Source organism: Podarcis liolepis (assembly GCF_965112155.1).
Source record: "Podarcis liolepis genome assembly, chromosome: Z".
NCBI lineage: Eukaryota > Metazoa > Chordata > Lepidosauria > Squamata > Lacertidae > Podarcis > Podarcis liolepis.
This window is the reverse complement of record NC_139570.1, coordinates 42,870,396-42,891,003: the sequence shown is the minus strand read 5'-3', so window position 1 is coordinate 42,891,003 and position 20,608 is coordinate 42,870,396. Positions and strand designations below refer to the sequence as shown.

Sequence of the window (20,608 nt, the reverse complement as noted above, 5' to 3'; positions counted from 1 at the left end):
TCCTGCATAAAAAACCCTTTTTAAAGTTCCTATTTGCAAAAGGAGATGTGTGGCATCATTCTCACAGATTTAATCTTCCCTTTTTCTTTTGAGATGGGAGCCAGGAAGGAGAGTTAGAAATAAGAAACAGGCAAAAGCATGTGGTGCAGAGGGAGGGAGAGAATGGCCAGGAGCATTGGACAGGACAAAATCCCATCTGCAGTATTGGTTTATTGCCCACATTTTATAGACTCGGGACTTCAATCTAACTGAAGTTATGGCTGGTGTTTGTTTTTTTACAGGACCTTGCAGATTGAGAATTAGTTATTAGTTACTCTCAAGCATGAGAGGCAGCAATCAAGTGCATCCGTGCCTCCATTTTGTATAAACCATGGGGACTGTTCACATGAACACCATGAATTGCACACACATGGCTGCTTTAAACACACAAAAACCATCATGAACACAAAAACATGACAACTGAGTCAACAGCTTCTGCCCGGTGGTGCCAGATCACACCCAGCTCCTAACCCAGACTTCCATGCAGGGTGCCCTGTCACCACCTTTGCAAATCCTCTATTTGATTGTTTGAAGGACTGTCCTGGTCCAAGTCCAGACCCATATACAGAAAGAACAGAAGGGACCTGGTGGTCTCCCATCCAGAGTGAACACGTTGATAGCAGCCCCACAGATTACCTGAAGGGAATGTGTGGAGAGTCTCCAGGGGCAGATAGTGAGACCTGGAGAGCCACATTTGGCCCCTGGGCCTGAGGTTCCCCACCCCTGCTTTAGGTTGTGACTTTCATATGGACACCCAATGCCCCCCCTTAGAATGACTGTAGGTAAGAAAGCTATCATCTGGAGTCCAGCTGGGGGCAGGCTGATTTGTAAGGCAGTGCACTGCTCCCTCTAATGGATCAACCTCCACTGTTGTCTCTTCTTCCAAATGCTCTGCTTTCTATTTACAGAGAGGGTGGCATCTCCACGGGGAAGAATTCCAATATGCAGTCTCCATCTGTAACTCAAAATAGAGCATTCCAGGAAGTGATTTACCACATGGTTCTACTGGCTGTGTAAACTGGCCTTCTGGGAACTGAGATGTGTGCCTGTGCACTTATCACAAAAGAAGCCTGGTCCTTGGGCTTTCTTCTCTCATTGCTGTAGGCAGCAAAAAGTAAATCAGTGCTTATCATTGTCCTTCTGCAGAGCTTTCGAACCTGCGTCATCAGGGGCCGGTCCAATTCCCTGGAGCTGCATCGTGCCCCAAACAATTGTGTGAGGTTCCAATTGCGCCAGTGGCGTCAGTTGCAGCAGGGCATTCCTCATTTCTTAAAAATGGAAATGAGCTGCTAAGTTCTGCAGGTGGCTTTTGCTGATAAAAAGATTTACAAGGGTCTCTCTTCAGTGTGTCGACTGTCGTTGCAGCTTGCCAGAGCCGACTCTGTTGCTGCCTCCAGGGCGGAAGTTATTGCAAACAGTTCGCGTGCCGCCATGTGTTAGGAGAAAATGTCTGTTCACGGAAACACTTGTCATGTTTGGAATCGCTCTGAAGAATTTGGCTGTAATGTTAAACTTGCTCATGTGGGAGTAAGGCCCATTCAACTCAATAGGTCTTACTTTGGAGTTATAGGGAGGGGAACAAAATTAGATTTTTCTTGCAGCTGAATGAGAAACTACCTAATTTACACTTCACAGATCAATATGTGAAGAGATAATGCAAGTGTCTTTTGTAATTTGTACTTCTCCAGGTTTTATGATGCGGTTCTTCAACCGATGTATACAAAAAGCCACGTGTTATGGGGAAATGTGCCTTAAAATGCATGGTATTTTTGAAAATAACATACACATATATTAGAGGAAATTACTTGCAAAATGTGTTTAGTCAAACTGGCATGCAACAATGTGTTCATGATGAGAAATTTGTTAAAGAATTTTTAAAATGCTAAAGAATTTTTCATGAGGTTTTTTTTTATATATAATTACAACTTGCTGAAGCAATGTAGGGAACTGAATATAAAGTTGGAAAAATGACATGCAGAAATTGAAATTCCCCACTTCATCCATTTCAGGCCTAACCCTGCTAAAGGTGATCTGGACATGACTTTCCAAGAGATTGATTGCAACATGTTGTGCCTTTTTGAGAAGTAATTCAGATATTCAGGGGGAAAGCTTGGCATAGCTCTAGTGGTATATAATAAATAATCAGGACAGTTAAAAGAAAGTACGTCTTCATGCAGTACATAATTAAACTTTGGAACTCTCTCCCACAAGATGGCCACAAACTTCAATGACTTAAAAAGGAGGATTAGGAAAATTCTCTCAATTTTCCACTTCCCTTCTTCACAACAGTCAGGCTATATTTCATGTCCACATATCATGTTTGGGCCACACTAAGCTTTTTGGGGGGGGGCTTGCCCTTTAGGGTCCTCCCTAAGCTGACTGATGCCTTTCTTGCACATGGATCCAATAACAGATGAGGAGTTCGCTATTAGTACTTTGTACTGTTCTCTGATCCTCCATTGATCTTTCAAATTTTGGTCACTAGATTCTGACCTCCCTTAAAGCAACAGCACTGTTGTGTACTACCCCAATCTCTGAGCACTGTGAGATTCCAGGGTTCCAAGCTCTTACCCAGAGTTTGGTTTCCTCAGAATGAGGGACAGCAGACTGTGGCATCTTTATGATATATGGTTTATTTACACATATATACAATCTGAGCTTGTGATGCTTACAGCATTAACACCCAAAGAAAGTCTTGCTACTCCCATAACCACATATTTGGATTCCAGCAGAAATCAGGCATGGTTCTGACTCCCTGGCTTCCCATCCTGCAACTTTTTTCTAATTTCTAGCTTACGCACCTCAGCTCTGACCTTTGTCTTCCTAACTACCAGTGAGATGAAGGAGGGAGCTCCACCCATTTGCAGTCTAGCACAGAGCCACTTCCTTTGTTACCTTAAGGGTCCATTCTTAGAGGACCATTACCAAGAAACTTATCTGGCTCTCCAGCAATTTAAATCCTTGCTACATCCAGGAAACTGAAGGGACTCTGGCATACAGCCTAACACACACACACGCATGCACACACACCAAATTCACAATGGTGCCTATCTAATCTTTTCAACCTCAGCAGCAGTTGCGACTTTGTACTCAAGCAACAAAAGAGAAGGAACCACACCAATGGGGGTGGGGTGGGAGAATGCCAGAAGCAAATCCATTAGGTACAATTATACTTTCATGAATTATTCCTCACATGTTCTGAGTATCTTTCCCAAGGGAAATTATTCAGTAGTGAAATAGATGCAAAGTCTGTGTCTCCTTTCATAAATATTCCTCTTAGGAACAAAAGAAGCTGTCTTCTACTGAATCAGACCATTGATCCTTCTTGTCTACACTGACTGGCAGGGGCTTCCAGGATTCTAGACAGTTGACCTTCCCAGCCTTAACTGGTGATGCCAGGGATTGAAACTGCTGCCTTGCGCATGCAGGGCAAGCACCCTGCTGCTGAACTACAACCCTTCCCCTCATTATTTCAGAGAGGACCAAGGAATAATTGCTAGGGAGCAACAGGGGAAGATGGCTTTGAGAAAGGATTAGAACACAGGGAAATCTTCTATAAAATATATGATACCAAATGGAGCCTCCAGGTTTTGAGGTGCTCTACCAGGGATTACAAACTTCAAGGGGTTGGAACAATGGCAGGATTAATAGAATTTCAGGGGTGCTCGTAGGCGTCCAAATCTATCCCTCTGTCCAGGGCATCCTGAACAGATGACTATCCAGCCTCCAGCAAGGGACAACCACCCCTCTAAGGAAATTGGGTCTCTAGCCAAACTGCTCACTCCACCAAGAAGTTTCTCTTCATAGTCAGCCACAGTCTTCTCTCTTTCAGCCTAAGGCTATGAGATCTAGTTTTGCCTTCTTGGGCAGCAGTGGAGAACACGCTTCTCTTCTATGTGACTGGAATGTTTAATTTAGGGGTCAGCAAACTTTTTCAGCAGGGGGCCGGTCCACTGTCTCTCAGACCTTGTGGCGGCCAGACTATACTTTGGAAGAAAAATATGAATGATATTCCTATGCCCGACAAAAAACCCAGGGATGCATTTTAAATAAAAGGGCACATTCTACTCATGTAAAAACATGCAGATTCCCGAGCTGTCTGCAGGCTGGATTTAGAAGGCTGGATCTGGCCCCTGGGCCTTAGTTTGCCTACCCATGGTTTAACTGAATTCAAATTGTACCTTTTGCTTGCCTAGTAGGAGGACAGATAGGGTCATGAGGGTGTGTGTAAAAACTAGTCTATTGTACAAAGGAAAAATTTGCATCCTTTGCTCTGCCCACTTTTGCCCGGGCTCTGCCCACCACTGGCACGTGGCCACTAGAAGGCTGGCTAGATGGGAATTAGCCCCACCTCCAGAGGAAAAACACTCTCCACTCCTAGGGATGTAAGAAGCCTGCAATTTCCATTCTGATCTGTATTCACCACAATCAACGCTGTTTCCATTCTGCTGCTCTATGGTTTCCCCCAGAGACAGTATGTTAATCATCTCAGTATCCACTATTTAACTGAAGCTATGTAAGTTACAGAATTATGTAGCTATTTATGTTACATATACACTATACCCATTTAAAACATTGAAACAATGTTGAAAACATCATTCATTACATATTTGCAGGCTTAATACTGAGGTGGATGGATACTGATTCATCACTTGATCACTTGAACGATTTCTGTTCCTAACCACAGAGGAACATGCAAATTGCAGCAGTTCCTGCTGCTTCCATTTTGGTTTTCGTCAGAATTCTCAAACATTCTCTAGACACCACACATGGCCCCCAAAAGGTTGCCCAGAAGGGAATGTGGCTCCCTAAATGGAAAAGCATTCCCTATTCCTGCTTAAAATGAATTGGGCTGCCATCATCAGGGGTCTTATGGAATCCTGGCTAGGAACAAGAAAGGGACCTTCCCCTCAATCAGACTCAAGTGTTAACAATTGCTGATTATTCCAAGGGCCAAAAGATTCCCCACCAGCAGGCCACCTACTCTGAAACCTTTTGAGAGCAACTGGCTTGATTTTAATGGAGGAACACTTTACAATTACAGCTCCTAGCTCAATGTCTGCTAGCCACTCTCCTACATTTCCCACTGATTCCATTCCTCTGTCTGCAGCTGATGAAGGTTCTTTGCCCATTTTTATATTTAAAGAACAGCCTAAAAATCAAGGCATAATGCAAAAATAAAATTATGCAAAGGTTCTAATTTTAATGCGAAGAGACTCTCCCAGACACTTGAATGCAAGGCAGAATAATGAACCTTCTATTTTTGGAGTTCGGACGTAGTATGAGATGGTAAAGAGACTTGTATGGGAGGGGCGGGGTAGTAGCTTAGTGGCAGAGTGCATACGCTGATATCAAATCATCCTGAGTATCAAATGCATTAAAAGGCAGGAGAGAATGCACAGACTACTTCAGGGACAGCCAACTTGGTGTCTCCAGATAAGCTGAACTACAAAGCCAGTGTGGTGTCATAGTTAGAGTGTTAGACTAGGATCCAAGAGACTAGGTGTGGTGAACTCCCTCTTAACTGCTGCTTAATTGGTTTTTATGAAGAATCATAGAATCATTGAGTTGGGAGGGACAACTCCCAACTCAATGTTGTAAAAAACCCCTGTCCAACCCCTATCCAACCCCCTGCAATGCAGGAATCTCAACTAAAGCATCCATGACAGATGACCATCCAACCTCAGCTTAAAAACCTCCAGGGAAGGAGGATCTCATCCAGCAGGGTCTTGTTATATTCTTAATGAATTCCCATAATCCCTGACCTTTGGCCATGCTGGTTGGCAATGATGGCAGTTGGAGTCTAACAACACCAGGAAGGCATTGAGTTGACATGTCATACTGGCATGCAATATGCCACACAAGGCAGCCACCTATCCCAGCCACCTAACCGACCAGAAGTCCCACATTTGTTTTTTGTTTGAAAAATGGCACCCAACACGCGAGGCCCAGCACACAAGTCAGCATTTCTGGGGCAGGATTAGCTCATGTGTTCCCATTAGTCCAGTACACATGCATACAAAAATGCATGAATAAGGCTTTACTTGGGAAACAAGTCCCATTTTAATGGATGAGGGCTGTCATTGTCCCCCACCCCTCCAGCAATGCCTTTTGAGCAATACCATATTATGACGCATGGACGCTCCAAATGAGGCAGAGGGTGAGGGACATGAAAGCAAGAAACTGGGTGGAGGAAAGCTACATTCAACTCTATGTTTCCCAGCAAACTCCACCCTCAAAAAAGACAATGCTGTATTAGAAACAACACTCTTCTTTCTCTTATGCAAAGAATGGATTTTATCTTCAATCTGGAGCACACACATGGCTCACCTGAAACCTTATACTTATGTTAATCCTACTCAGACTAGATCCACTGGAAATAATGGACATGGATTGCATAGGCTCCTTAATGTCAATGAATCTTCTCTGAGTAAAACTAAGTTGGCCTCAACCCAAAGAAAGAGTGATGTTATTCTTCAATTATGTTGTTTTCTTCATGTACAAATTTATAAGTGGCATTGGTCAAATAACCAATGGACTAAGATTTCTGCATTCAGGTGATGGTGGCCCTGAAAAGTTCATTTCCCTTAATGCTCTTTCTCCTCCTCCCACTCCCAGCCATCTTTTTACAGAGGTCTGGCAGGATCCCAGGTAACCCTGAGCAGCTTGGTGAACCAAAGCCGTGTGATGCTGGAGGAGCAAGCACGTCATCTCCTGAATGAACCTGAGCGATCCACCATGGGCTATTACCTGGATGAGTACAAGGAGAACAACATTCCAGTCGATGCCCTTGTCATGGCTCTATTTGAACTGCTCAACACTCACGCCAAGGTTAGATGGGAGAGGTCCAGTCGCGAGGGTGGGGGTGGAATAATGAGCTAATCAGGGATCTGGTAGGGGTTTCCAGCTTTTTCTTGACTTTCTGCTATGAGTGTTTACACACTGCATTGAGCAAGAGGAAACATTGGTTCCAACAAAATTTGCTTCTGCTTGCATCCTCAGCTCACATGCACTCACAGATTCCATCCATGCAATCAGGAATCCTTGTGAATAGTCAGGGTCCCTGATTGTGCTTATACAGTTCATTCTCAGACAGTTGGCATAGACATAGGTTCATTGTGTGAAATGAACGTAGTGGTGGGCTATGGGCTTACAACTACCCTCCCCCCATGTATTCAGTCTAACATGGGATCAACCCTCCTATGCCCACACAATCAAGACAGAGCACGAGAAAGGAGTGAGGGGGTTCCTGCTGTGCATGCAGAAAACCAACTGTGTAGATGGTCCTAGGGCACAGCTCTGGATAAATTATTCAATGGAAATAGCATTGCCAATTTCTTTATATCTGATAAGGTGCTCCTGCGTAATCTGTTGCTGCCAGACAGGCAGAAATGGAGACGGCCAATGATAGTTTGCTGCTGCCCCATGTGGTGAGTTAGTGGAATTGCAGTCCAGAGCATTGCCTAGGTCAGGGGTCAGCAAACTTTTTCAGCAGGGGGCCAGTCCACTGTCCCTCAGACCTTGTGGGGGGCTGGACTATATTTTGAGGGGGTGGGATGAACGAATTCCTATGCCCCACAAGTAACCCAGAGATGCATTTTAAATAAAAGGACACATTCTACTCATGTAAAAACACGCTGATTCCTGGACCGTCCGCCAGCTGGTTTGAGAAGGCGATTGGGCTGGATCCAGCCCCCGGGCCTTAGTTTGCCTACCCATAGCCTAGGTCCTAGACCAGTGATGGCCAAACTTGGCCCTCCAGCTGTTTAGAGACTACAATTCCCATCATCCCTGACCACTGGTCCTGTTAGCTAGGGATGATGGGAGTTGAAGTCCCAAAACAGCTGGAGGGCCAAGTTTGGCCATCACTGCCCTAGGCAGTAGCTACATGAGTGACCCTACCAATCCTGGCTACCCATTGGTTCTCCCTGAACCAGAAGGGTTATGAAGGCTTCCAGATGAAGATGAAACTTTTTCTGAGCAACAGCACTTTCTGCTCTGTGTTGAGTACTTTCTACCTGTTACCTTATCTCTAAGCCCAGAAAACCTTTAGCCTGCTAAAGGTCTTCACTTGTTTTGTGTTTTCTTTTGTTTGCCTGTTCAATCAGCATTTAAAGGGCAGAGGAGCACTGCCAGAATTAAACTGGACAACTCTAAACAAATGGGTTAAGCCTAAGCAAGTTTTGATTTAGTGCTCTGCTTAGGGACGGGTGGTAGAGGAGAGAATTTCAGTCCAGCTTGCATTTAAAGGCAAGCATACCTAATTTGCTCTTTCTGAAATGTTATGCAAACTGAAAACATAGCAGTCCTTTGAAATTCACACGTCTCCAAATCTGGCAAGGCAGTTTTCCAGCCAAGTAATGTTTACAAAAATACATCAAAATGCAGATGTAGCAGAAAATAACATACAAAAGTGCAGTATTTTAGGGGAAATTGCTTGCAAAAATGTGTATATTAGGAAAAAATTAGCCCTAAAATATTGATGAATTTTCATGAGGTATACACACACACACACACACACACACACACACAGAAATGTAGAACACTGAAATTAAGATTAGAAAAATAACAATCAAACAGACGCACCCATCCCTCCCAACCTTGGGTCAACAAGTTGCTTGGAGTGAACAGCCAGTAGAGTAGTTATCTGACCTTTACATACTTGTATTCTCTAATTGAAGAAGTTATCTAGCCCAGGTATGGGAAACATTTTCCAGCCTGAGGAGTGAATTCACTGATGGGAAATCTTTCAGATTCCATGTTCCATTGATGGACGTGGCCAAAGGACTAAGTCAATGGAGCAATGGATGTGATTCATATTTTTGACCAGTGGGCTACCTTTCAACCACAGAAAAGTCAGAAGGATCTATACACATGCACTCCTCTCTCAACCCTGGCAAGCGAGAGGCATTAACAGAATTCAGGGACACATTCCAAACAGGCATAGTTCTTGAGGAGGATGTGAGGCAGAGTCAGTGAGAGATATGGCATGGTGAGAGTACTGAGGGCCAGATAGAGAGGACTGAAGAGCCACTTTTGGCTCCTGGGCCTGAGGTTGCCCACCCATGTTATAGCAAATCAATCAATTATTTATTGTGCTTCACTCAAGACCATTATAAATTCAATTACAGATCCAGCAAGTCAATTAAAACCTGTTAAAAGAAATCCAGAGATATGGATTTACAGTCAGTCACGTTAATGAATTGCCTGCACAGTCTACAGCATTGTCTTTATATAGCTAGCATGAATACTTTTAGCAGCTTTAGCAAATAGGGCTGTTTTGTATGTGACAAACAGATCACAGTCAGATAATAGCCAACATATTTTCACTTCAGGGTTCTGTCCCTGTAGTGGTGCCAGCATCTGTTCCAAAAATCTATTTCTGGGGTTTTGATAGAGCTAACAATGGAGTATATAATGGGGGAGATCTTCTACTTCACCTACCCCACAATTACAAAGTCTTAAATGCATTTTAGTACAAAGTCTTAAACATTTTTATATCTTCCATCTAAGGCGTTGTTTGAAAACGGAGAGCTGTAAATGCAGTTCTCAGGAAGGCAAAAGTAAGTGACTGCAAGTATTGATCTCTGGTGTGGTTAGATTTCAGCAAATAGTACCAATGGGAGAATTTTGAGATGGGGTAGAGATAAATCTTGCTTGTGATTCTGTTTATGAATCCAGTCCCTGAGCAATCATTTAACTCCAGGGACTACAAAAATATCTGTTGTCAGGTTTTTTTGAGGTTAGCACGTCTTGTACTAACTTGGCCCAAACACCCTTCTTCCATTGTTCCTCCAGGCAGAGTCTAGGCAAGTGGTCCTCTGGCATATCCAGGACTCTTTTATAGTACAAAAAAGCAGCCATCTCTGCTCTAGCTTTTACAAACACGACACCTGTCTCTGTGCTAAGGAAGGTATCTGGGGTATCTGGAGGTACCTTAGGAAGCTTCAGCAGATACCTTAGGAACTTATTCTGGCACACTTCCAGGTCTTTCAAGTTATTATGATTGATTCCCCATATCTCAATACCATACCACATTTGAGCAGTAAGAGGTATGGCCTGCTGAGAGTACTGAGGGCCTGAAAGAGAGAACTGAGGACTTCCGGTCGGTGCCAGCGCTTAATGGCGGTCCTACCTCCGAGCTCCGGAGAAGGACTGCTCCGCAAGTTCGGGTCTTACCCGCTACGGCGAGCGGGGGACCCCTAAAATCTCAGGCGCTGAAGCCTGAGAACAAGGAGATTCGGTGGGCACCTTTGCGCCCCCCGGTACTGTGAAAGAGCCTTTTTAAAGGCTACGGAGCGGCATCGGGAGTGAGCGCGGTGCTGAGAGTCGTTACCCAGCCTGCGGAGTGAAGCCGCGTCGCCATAAGCGGAGAGCGCCGATTCCTTCCTGAAAAGAAAATCTGGACTGAATTCCCGTGAGTAGGAGCTGAAAAACAATTGGGATTCTTTAAATTGAGAAAATTGGGCTAAAAGCGGGGAGGTTAAAATTAAGGAAGTCTGCCTCCCCCCGACTGCATGAAAGCGAAAGCAACGGAACTTCAAAGCTGCATCCGTTGAAGCCTGCTCTTTACTTAACTAAACCGGACATTTAAACCTTATATCTCCCCTCTAGCTAGCAGGGCAGAGGGGAGGTGAAAGAGACTTTAGAAACTGCATGATCTACCTAAAGTAAAAATCCTCTGCTGCCTCAGTTATCAAAAGCATGAAACGGTCTGCCTTTTAGGACAATAGGACACTGAACTGACTTTTTCCTGTAAAAGTGATACTGTGACATAAAGTTTATACAGTGTTTGGCTACAGTATATAATAAGATGAAACAGTATATACTGGGAAACGGTGGCAATTTGTAGCTACAAGCCTTCAGCTATACTTGCTTTAACTGTGTTAACTTTTTTACATCTTTGGACACTCTTCTTTGTCTTAGTACTTGGACATTTTATTTTTGGCCATCTTGATTTGCTCCCCCTAGAGGGTAAAGTAAAGTTCGGCACGGCCTAAGAGAGTGGAATTTCCCAACAGGGAACAGCTCTCGTGGGAAACGACCTTGACATGAGTGGCTCACAAGAAGAGATAGTCACAAGAGCCAAGACTAAGCAACAACAGCAACAACAGCTGCAGCAGCAACAGACAAGGAAAAGAGGCTCAATTTCAGGCGTAACTGCTGGATCGGCAGGAACAACAGGACAAGAAAAAGGGACAGCTGTCTCTATGGAAGCCGTGACAGAAGCCCTGCTTAAAATAAATCAATCTTTGGAGTCTCTGACAAAACAGACTTCAGAAAATACACAAAAATTAACAGAAATATCAGTAAGACTAAACCAGAATACAGAATCTATAAACAAATTGGTGGAGGAAAATGCTACCACGCGTAAAATTGCTGAAGATGCTAAAGCTACTGCTGGAGAGACGCAAGAGAAATTAGAGCCGATCGCTAAGAAGGTTTATGAGCATGACGCAACTTTGGCCTTGTGGGAGTTACAGAGAAAAGAGAGAAATTTGAAATTAAGATTGATTCCAGAGAATGAAAGAGACAACCTTGTGGAATATCTGACACGGGAGTTTGTTGACTGTTGGGATCTTGAGGAAGACGAATTTAAAATTACAACAGCTTTTAGATTGGGCAAAAAGCAGGACAGAAAGACCCCGAGAGACTGCCTGATCACATTTAGATCCAAGGAGGAAAGAGACAAAATATTAGGACTACATTTTGAAAAGGCCTTGCAAATTGGAAACTCAGCTGTACAGATCTTCAAAGACATTCCAAAATATATCTTGGATTTAAGAAACTTCTACAAGGATTTAGCTCTTCTGTTAAAGAAAAACTCCATCCGCTTCAGGTGGGAATTCCCACAAGGGCTGTCTTTTGATTACAACGGAAAGAAGGTGAAAATAAAGACAATTCAAGACAAAGACAAATTTTTGGGAAGAAACCAGGAGGACCTGCAGAAGGGGACCGTGGATCCAATTGCAGAACAAAGGAGAGCATTAGACATCCTGAGTCTCTCGTTTGGACAAAAACCACCACCATCAGAAGAAGAGCAACAACTCGGGGCTGTTGGAGGAGTGCCAGGAAAATAACAAGATGGCGCTGCAATTCCTTAGCTGGAATTGTAATGGGCTCAATGGGCCTTTGAAGAGAAGACAAGTATTTCATATTTTGAACAGAGAACAACTGGACGTGATATGTCTACAAGAAACTCATATAACTAGAGCCCACAGGAGATTACTTACAAATAAAAGACTAGGACAAGAATTTATTTCATCAGATAAAGTCAAGAAAAGAGGAGTTGTAATATATGTGAAAGAGAAATGGGCCCCAAAAATGATATTTAAAGATGAACAAGGGAGATATCTGGCAGTGGAGATACAAGTACAAGGAGAAAAATTTTTAGTTGTTGGAATCTACGCACCAAATGAAGGTAAATCTGACTTCTTTAAGAGACTCTATGAAACCCTGATGGACTATCTGGATTACAATATGATAATTATGGGAGACATGAATGGTGTGGTCTCCACTAACATGGACAAGGCACAAAGACTAACAGTCAGCAAGGAAGGGAGACTTCCTAAGACTTTTTTTGAAATGACGGAAAGCATGGACTTGATAGATATATGGAGAACAAGGAACCCTCTGGAGAGAGAGGGAACCTTTTTCTCTCAAGCAATGATGACCTGGACCAGAATCGACCAAATTTGGATCACTAGTGCTATGGCTCCAAAGATTAAGAAGGTGGAAATATGCCCAAAAACTTGCTCCGACCATAATGCCGTGAAGATGGAGATGAAACTTACAATAACTGGTCAATTTAGATGGAGAATGAATGACACCCTCTTTCGAGATAAGGAGATCCTCACGAAGGCCCAAAAAACTCTAAAAGACTATTTTGAAATAAATTTGAGGGCCGACGTAGAGAAAAGAGTGATCTGGGACGCAAGCAAAGCGGTCATGAGAGGCTTCTTGATTCAACAAAATACAATAAAGAGGAAAAAACAAAACGAGAAAAAAGAAAAGATTTTGGAAAAGATAAAGGAAGGAGAGAAAAAATTAAGAACAAAACCAAAGTCCCAGGAGATCTTAAGAGAGATTAAGCTATATCAAACACAATATATGGAATTGATGAACCAAGAGATAGAATGGAAGATAAAGCAAATGAAACAAAAGACATTTGAATCAGCAAATAAATGTGGTAAACTTCTGGCATGGCAACTGAAGAAAAGGCAGAAATTAAATACGGTTACAAGCCTAGAAGTGGATGGAAAGAATATATCTAAACCCAATGAAATTAGAAATTGCTTTTTGAGTTATTTTAAAAAACTTTATACGCAAGGCCTGCAAAATGAAGAAGATATAGACAAATTCCTTGATAAATATGGATTACAAAAAATCTCTCATCAAAGTAAGATGGATCTGAACCAGAGAATAACAGAACAAGAGATAGAGGCTGCCATTCAGAACATGCAATTGGGCAAATCTCCAGGACCAGATGGACTGACTTCTAGATATTACAAATCGCTGAAGGAATGGTTGACTCAACCACTAAAAGAAGTTTGCAACGAGATTCTTGAGGGGAAAAGGGCACCTGAATCGTGGAAAGAAGCATATATTTCACTCATACCAAAGACAGAGACTGAAAAGACTCAACTGAAGAACTACCGCCCAATATCACTACTTAATGTGGATTACAAAATCTTTGCAGACATTTTGGCAAAAAGATTTAAAAGAGTGTTGATGGAAAAGATTCATAAGAACCAAGCAGGCTTTCTCCCCAAAAGGCACCTAGCAGACAATGTAAGGAATATAATAGACATTTTGGAAAAGCTAGAGGTGAATATAAACACTAAAGCAGTATTGATTTTTGTGGACGCGGAGAAAGCCTTTGACAATATTTCTTGGAGTTTTATGATAAAGAATCTTCAGGGGATGGGGGTAGGTCAAGGTTTTGAGAATGGTATGGCTGCAATATATTCTGAACAAAAAGCTAAATTGATTGTAAATAATGTAGTGACTGAGGAACTTAAGATAGAAAAAGGAACACGACAGGGGTGCCCAATTTCCCCATTACTTTTCATTTCAGTTCTGGAGGTGTTGCTGAATATGATTAGGAATGACCAGCAGGTTAAAGGAGTGCAGGTCGGAGCTAAACATTACAAGTTAAGAGCGTTTGCAGATGACCTAGTATTGACTTTGCAAGAGCCAAACACTAGTACGAAAAAGGTGTTAGAAATAATACAACAGTTTGGCCAGGTAGCTGGATTTAAGTTGAATAAACAAAAAACCAAAGTTTTAGGGAAAAATTTAACAGATACGGAAAAGGAGAAATTCCAAGAGGAGACAGGCTTGACAGTGGTCAAGAAGGTGAAATACCTAGGGGTTTATTTGACATCTAAAAATGTGAATTTGTATAAGGACAATTATGAAAAATGTTGGTCAGAAATTAACAAAGATTTAGAAATATGGTCAAATTTGAAACTGTCAATGTTAGGCCGAATTGCTGTGATCAAAATGAATGTATTGCCTAGAATGCTATTTTTGTTTCAGACCTTGCAGATTCTTGACAAGATGGAATGTTTTAAGAGGTGGCAGAAAGACATTTCAAAATTTGTCTGGCAGGGCAAAAAGCCCAGAATTAAATTTAAAATATTGACAGACGCTAAAGAAAGAGGGGGTTTTGCCCTGCCGGACTTAAAATTGTACTATGAGGCAGCAGCTTTTTGCTGGCTGAAAGAATGGATGCTCCTCGAGAACACAGACATTTTGGATCTGGAAGGTTTTAACAATGCTTTTGGTTGGCATGCATATCTATGGTATGACAAAGTCAATAGTGCCTTCAAAAACCACATTGTTAGAAAAGCACTATTTAATGTTTGGACAAGATATAAAGATCTGTTGGAAAACAAAACCCCTAGATGGGTGTCACCAGTGGAGGCTAAAGCAGTGAAGAAACTCAATATGGAGGTCGGATGGCCGAAGTATTGGGAAATTTTGGAACAGGATGGAGATAAGTTTAAACTACAAAGCCATGAGAAACTGAAACATAAAGTACAAAATTGGTTTCAATATCGGCAAATAATGGAGTTTTTCAAACAGGATAGGAAAATTGGCTTCCAGGTGGAAAAATCAAAATTAGAAACTGAACTGTTAGAACCCAATACTAAGAATTTATCTAGAATGTATAACTTGTTGCTGAAATGGAATACACAGGATGAAACAGTCAAATCGGCTATGATTAAGTGGGCACAGGATGTTGGGCATAACATCATGTCAGCTGACTGGGAATGGTTATGGAACACCGGTATCAAATTTACGGCATGTAATGCCTTAAAGGAAAATATTATGAAAATGGTCTACAGGTGGTACATGACCCCAGTCAAGCTGGCAAAAATTTATCATTTGCCCGATAATAAATGTTGGAAATGTAGAGAGACCGAAGGTACTTTCTACCACCTTTGGTGGACGTGCCCGAAGATCAAGGCTTTCTGGGAAATGATCTATAATGAAATGAAAAAGGTACTCAAATGTACTTTCCCTAAAAAACCAGAGGCCTTTCTCTTGGGCATTGTCGGCCAACTGGTGTCAAAGAGGGACAGAACTTTCTTTATGTATGCTACAACAGCAGCAAGAATACTTATCGCAAAGTATTGGAAGACACAAGATCTACCCACTCTGGAAGAATGGCAGATGAAAGTGATGGACTATATGACATTGGCCGAGATGACAGGCAGAATCCGTGACCAACGAAAAGAGGCGGTGGAAGAAGAATGGAAAAAATTTAAAAGTTCTCTTAAGGACTACTATAAACTTAATGAATGTTAAAGTGTTGTGGTTTTCAGAAACAAAGGGATACAGTGATATAAGGTCAGAATATAAAGAGGACTAAGATGACAGAGGTTGGAAAGTAACAATTGGGAGTTGCTATAAAATTATGGACATTGGGATGCAGAAAGGGGGGGTATGGGGAAGTCCAAGAAAAGAGGTTTATGAAAATATGTTATGAAACTATACGTGTATGTTTGTCTTTTTAAGTGTTTGTCTGTTCTTTAAAAAATTTTGTAAAACCAATAAAAATTTTATTAAAAAAAAAAAAATGAAAGAGAGAACTGAAGAGCCACTTTTGGCTCCTGGGCCTGAGGTTGCCCACCCATATTATAGCCAGCCATGTGATCATGCTCTCTTCTTTCTTTGCAGTTCTCACTCTTGTCAGAGGTCAGGGGAGTTATATCTCCTCAGGATCTTGACCGCTTCGACAATCTGGTCCTGAAGAGGGAGATCGAATTCATGAAGGCCCGGCAGCCCTCGGGGACAGGAACGGACTCCTACTCCTTGATGTCCTGCAGTGACACAGTGTCTTCCACTGGGAGTCATTTCACTTCTACCACAGTCAGTTCAGCTCGGGTAAGTGCCCTCTCCTCTCCTTCAGTGGTCTGATATGTGCCATGGTTGGACATTTTCATGTCCCATCCCCTTTTAGTTAACAAGATATAGCTGAAACTCAAACTAAACATTACATATATGTAAATGTGTCTAAGAAGATGGCCTGTAACTCAGTGGTAGAGCATCTGTTTTGCAAGTAGAAAGTCCCAGGTACATTTCCTGGCACATCCAGACAGGGTTGGGAATGCTCCCAGTCTGAAACCCTGAAGAGCTTCTTCCAGTCAGTGTAAATAGGGCTGAGTTAGGTGGACCCATAGGCGAACTCAGGCAGTGGGGTCTCCAGTCAATGACTAACAAAGCCCTACTATAAAACTTAGCCAGTTGCTCCAGGACTTTGCTGAGACAATTGGATAGTTGACGTCAGTTATGGGAGCACGGTTCATTGTCCTGAATCTGAGAAACATTGATCTCCTTTCAAAGTGCCTTTGCCTTTGGAACCAGAAACTACAGACCTCTCTGTATAAGATGGCTTCTTACGTCTTCAGGCTGCTGTTTATTAAAACGCAAATTGCCAGCACAAGATGCCAAGTCTAGACTGGGATCTTAGTGAGAGGGGGAGCACTGGAAGTTTTAATCTTTTGCTTCAGTTCCAGATTGTATACCCTGTGCATACAATTCCCAGGCGGAAGATGCAAGCTCCAACTAACAAAAATCAGATATGTGGGGCACCATCCAAATCACAAGCTCCCCTCCCTTACAGGATAAAACAACCCTGCATTTAAAGGCACAGCTAGGTATCGTCGCCATCTGATTTGACTTTATGACATGATCACATAGCCAAACGTGATGCATTGGCAGCCACCAACTTGGATGGCTTTAAAGGGGGGTTAGACAAATTCATGGAAGGCTATCTAGGCTGCTTGTCATTAAGAGTGTGTTCTGTCTCCACCATCAGAGGCACTCTGCTTCTGAATACCACTTGTGGGGAATCTCAAGTGTGGAGAATGCTGTTGGGCTCAGGACCTGCCTGCAGGCTTCCCTTTGGGAAATCTAGATGGCCTCTGTGAGAAGGAGATGCTGGACTTGATGTGCCTTTGGCAAGGCTCTTCTTGCATCCTTAGGTCCTTAGAGTCTTTTCTCCCTGACTTCTGCCTGTTAAAACTACACCCAATCATAGACTTTGCCGCTTTCTGTAGGGCTATGTGGGGAAACATAGCCTTATGCCTGTTCAGCTGACCTCTTCACCTCTCCCCTCCTGCCAACCTTCCCCGCGCCTCAGTGTCATTGTTATATAACATCTCAGAGACCTCGTCACATACACGACGTCTAATTAAGTTAGCATAATCACCTCTAAGCATGCAGCCTAACCGCCACAAAATTAATTTGCTGGCCATAAAACACCTTTTCATCATAAACGCATTAGCAGCCTTGGGAAACTGAAAACCTCTTTTAATAAATGGAGCTGATGATTCTGGTAGTTCAAAGGCAGGCATTGCCCAGGGGGTGGAGGCTGGAGGAGGCTGGGAGTGTTGCCTGGAGATGGAATAGGAAACCACACTGCTGTGCTTTTTGAGGGCTAATTCTAGAAATATTATTAATTAATTTCTTCTTGTTGTTGTTGTTAAACAGTTGATATGCCAACATGGCTTCTAAGCAGCTTACAGCTTTACAATACTAATGATATCCTTTCCTTTGTTCTGCCCTCACTCTGATTATTTAGAATAGGAGTGCGGCATCTTAGGCCCAGGGGGTCACCTGTGGCCCTTGAGGCTTTTCTAGCTGAGGTCATGCAGCTCATCGGCCTTGCTCTGTACCCTCCTTGAGTGTTTTTGCCTGTCTGTAATCTGTCCTCTGATTATTCTTCCTGCTTGACTGGATGTGTGGGTATAGAAACTAGCCTACTGGTAAAAGAGGTAAAATTTGCATTCAGTTCTCCTCCCACTTTTGCCTCTAGTACTGCCCAGCACTGGCATGTGGTCCCTGCAAAGTTGCACAGAAGGGAACACCATGATGGGTTGCTAACTGGTGCAGCAAAATGGGAGAGTGACACTCTGCTCTTTAAAGCACTGTGTTGTCTGCCCGTAAGCAGCCAGGCCTGGTTCAAGGTGTTCATAATTCCCTAAATGGCTCATAGCCAGTGGAGGTTGGTTCATGAGGGAAAATGGGGCACTGGCCAACCAACCTCAATCATTCCCAGCCTGTCTGTCTTCTTACTTTTCCATCTCCGGTGTATTAAGCAGTTGGTCCCTTACCTTTCTCGCCCTGATCTGGCCACAGTGATCCATGAGACAATCACCTCCAGGCTTGATTATTGTAACTCACTCTGTGTGGGGCTGCCCTTGAAGCTGACCCAGAAACTGCAACGGGTGCAGAATGCCGCGGCGAGGCTCCTTACGGGGTCCTTGCTGCGAGATCACATTCATCCAGTGCTTTCCCAGCTGCACTGGCTCCCAGTGGAGTACAGGGTCAGGTTTAAGGTGCTGGTTTTGACCTTTAAAGCCCTATGCGGCCTAGGACCCATGTACCTACGGGATCACCTCTCCTGGTATGCCCTGCGGAGGACCTTAAGGTCCACAAATGACAACACTTTGGAGGTCCCAGGTCGCAAGGTGGTTAGATTGGTCTCAACTAGGGCCAGGGCCTTTTCAATCCTGGCTCCGACTTGGTGGAACACTCTGTCACAAGAGACTAGGGCCATGCGGGATTTGACATTTTTCCACAGGGCCTGCAAGACAGAGCTGTTCCGCCTGGCCTTTGGTTTGGACTCAGTCTGACCCTTATGTTTCTCTCCCCTTATGGTCTTGATTTATCGTCTACTTTTAAAATGAGGCTGCATTTTAACCTGTATTTTAAATTGTTTTCTTTTCTTTTCCTCCCCCCCCCCCATTATGTTTTTACTGTGATTTTATTGGTGTTAGCCGCCCTGAGCCTGGCTCTGGCTGGGGAGGGCGGGGTATAAATAAAATTTATTATTATTATTATTATTATTATTATTATTATTATTATTATTATTATTATTATTACTTTCATCCATGTAAGGCTGTGGTGGAGACTGTCAGCACCCTCCTACTTATCCTCAGTGTTGCCCTACGTAGAAGCAGGGAGCAGGATGAGGTCAAAGCTGGAATTAGTTGTCTCTGTCATTAGCTCTGGCGCCACCTGCTGTTCCAATGGGCACCAACCACCACTGCCCCAAGTCTAAGTATCTTCAGGAGAACACCCTCCAGTAGCAGCCAGCTCTGTCCTTAAGAGAGTAAACTATGCTGTGATCCTTGGATGAAGGGCAGTATAGAAACATAATAAATAATAATAAGATCAGCAAAGAAGGATCTTAAAACTAGGATTTGCAGCAATGGCATGCGTCAAAGGGCCTTCTGCATCAAATCACAGAATTGCACAGTTGTAAGGGACCCCTCATTCCTAAGCGGGTGGCACTGTGGGTCAAACCACAGAGCCTAGGGCTTGCCGGTCAGAAGGTCGGTGGTTCGAATCCCCACAACGGGGTGAGCTCCCGTTGCTCGGTCCCTGCTCCTGCCAACCTAGCAGTTCGAAAGCATGTCAAAGTGCAAGTAGATAAATAGGTACCACTCAGGCAGGAAGGTAAATGGCGTTTCCGTGCGCTGCTCTGGTTCGCCAGAAGTGGCATAGTCATGCTGGCCACATGACCCGGAAGCTGTATGCTGGCTCCCTCGGCCAATAAAGCGAAATGAGCGCCGCAACCCCAGAGTCGGTCATGACTGGACCTAATGGTCAGGGGTCCCCTTTACCTAAGGGATCCCTCAAGGGCCAACAAGTACAACCCCTTCACACACCGCGGTGCACATTAGGGGCTACAGCTGTTTAAACAGTTTGACATGAGAGCAATAGAGCACCAGCTTTGCATGCAGAAGGTCCCAGGTTCAATCCTCAGGTTCTCCAGGTAGGACTGGGAGAAGATTCTTGAACAGTAAAGTGAGGGTTTGTATTTATAATTGTTGTTAATTTTCTGCATGCTTTAATTTTGGGTTTGTTCCCCCTCCATCTCTTTATGCATTATTTTTCTTTTGTCATGCATCACTCTGTTCTCCGTTGGAGGACAAATGTTTCGTAACTACAATTAATAATAATAATAATAATGTCAAATCACAATTAAAAACAACAAAACCCAGAAATGCAAAAGCAGCACTTAAAGCAGTTTTTAAATGGATACTGGGCG

At 43.2% G+C, this 20,608-nt stretch overlaps 1 protein-coding gene and 1 long non-coding RNA gene across 6 annotated transcripts in view; one reads left to right on the top strand and one right to left on the bottom strand.

The window, feature by feature from the left end:
• The window catches only part of WHRN (whirlin), a 123,624-nt gene that overhangs the window by 83,049 nt on the left and 19,967 nt on the right, over nucleotides 1–20,608 (top strand). For all 5 annotated transcript variants that reach the window (XM_083485805.1, XM_083485803.1, XM_083485801.1 and 2 more), the window contains 2 exons: nucleotides 6,658–6,870; nucleotides 16,228–16,434. In XM_083485805.1, the coding sequence (XP_083341931.1) occupies nucleotides 6,658–6,870; nucleotides 16,228–16,434 (420 nt within the window). The remainder of the gene's footprint in view (nucleotides 1–6,657; nucleotides 6,871–16,227; nucleotides 16,435–20,608) is intronic.
• LOC310698664 overlaps nucleotides 1–20,608 on the bottom strand; it is a 207,943-nt gene that overhangs the window by 186,050 nt on the left and 1,285 nt on the right. The gene's annotated exons all lie outside the window — the stretch shown is intronic.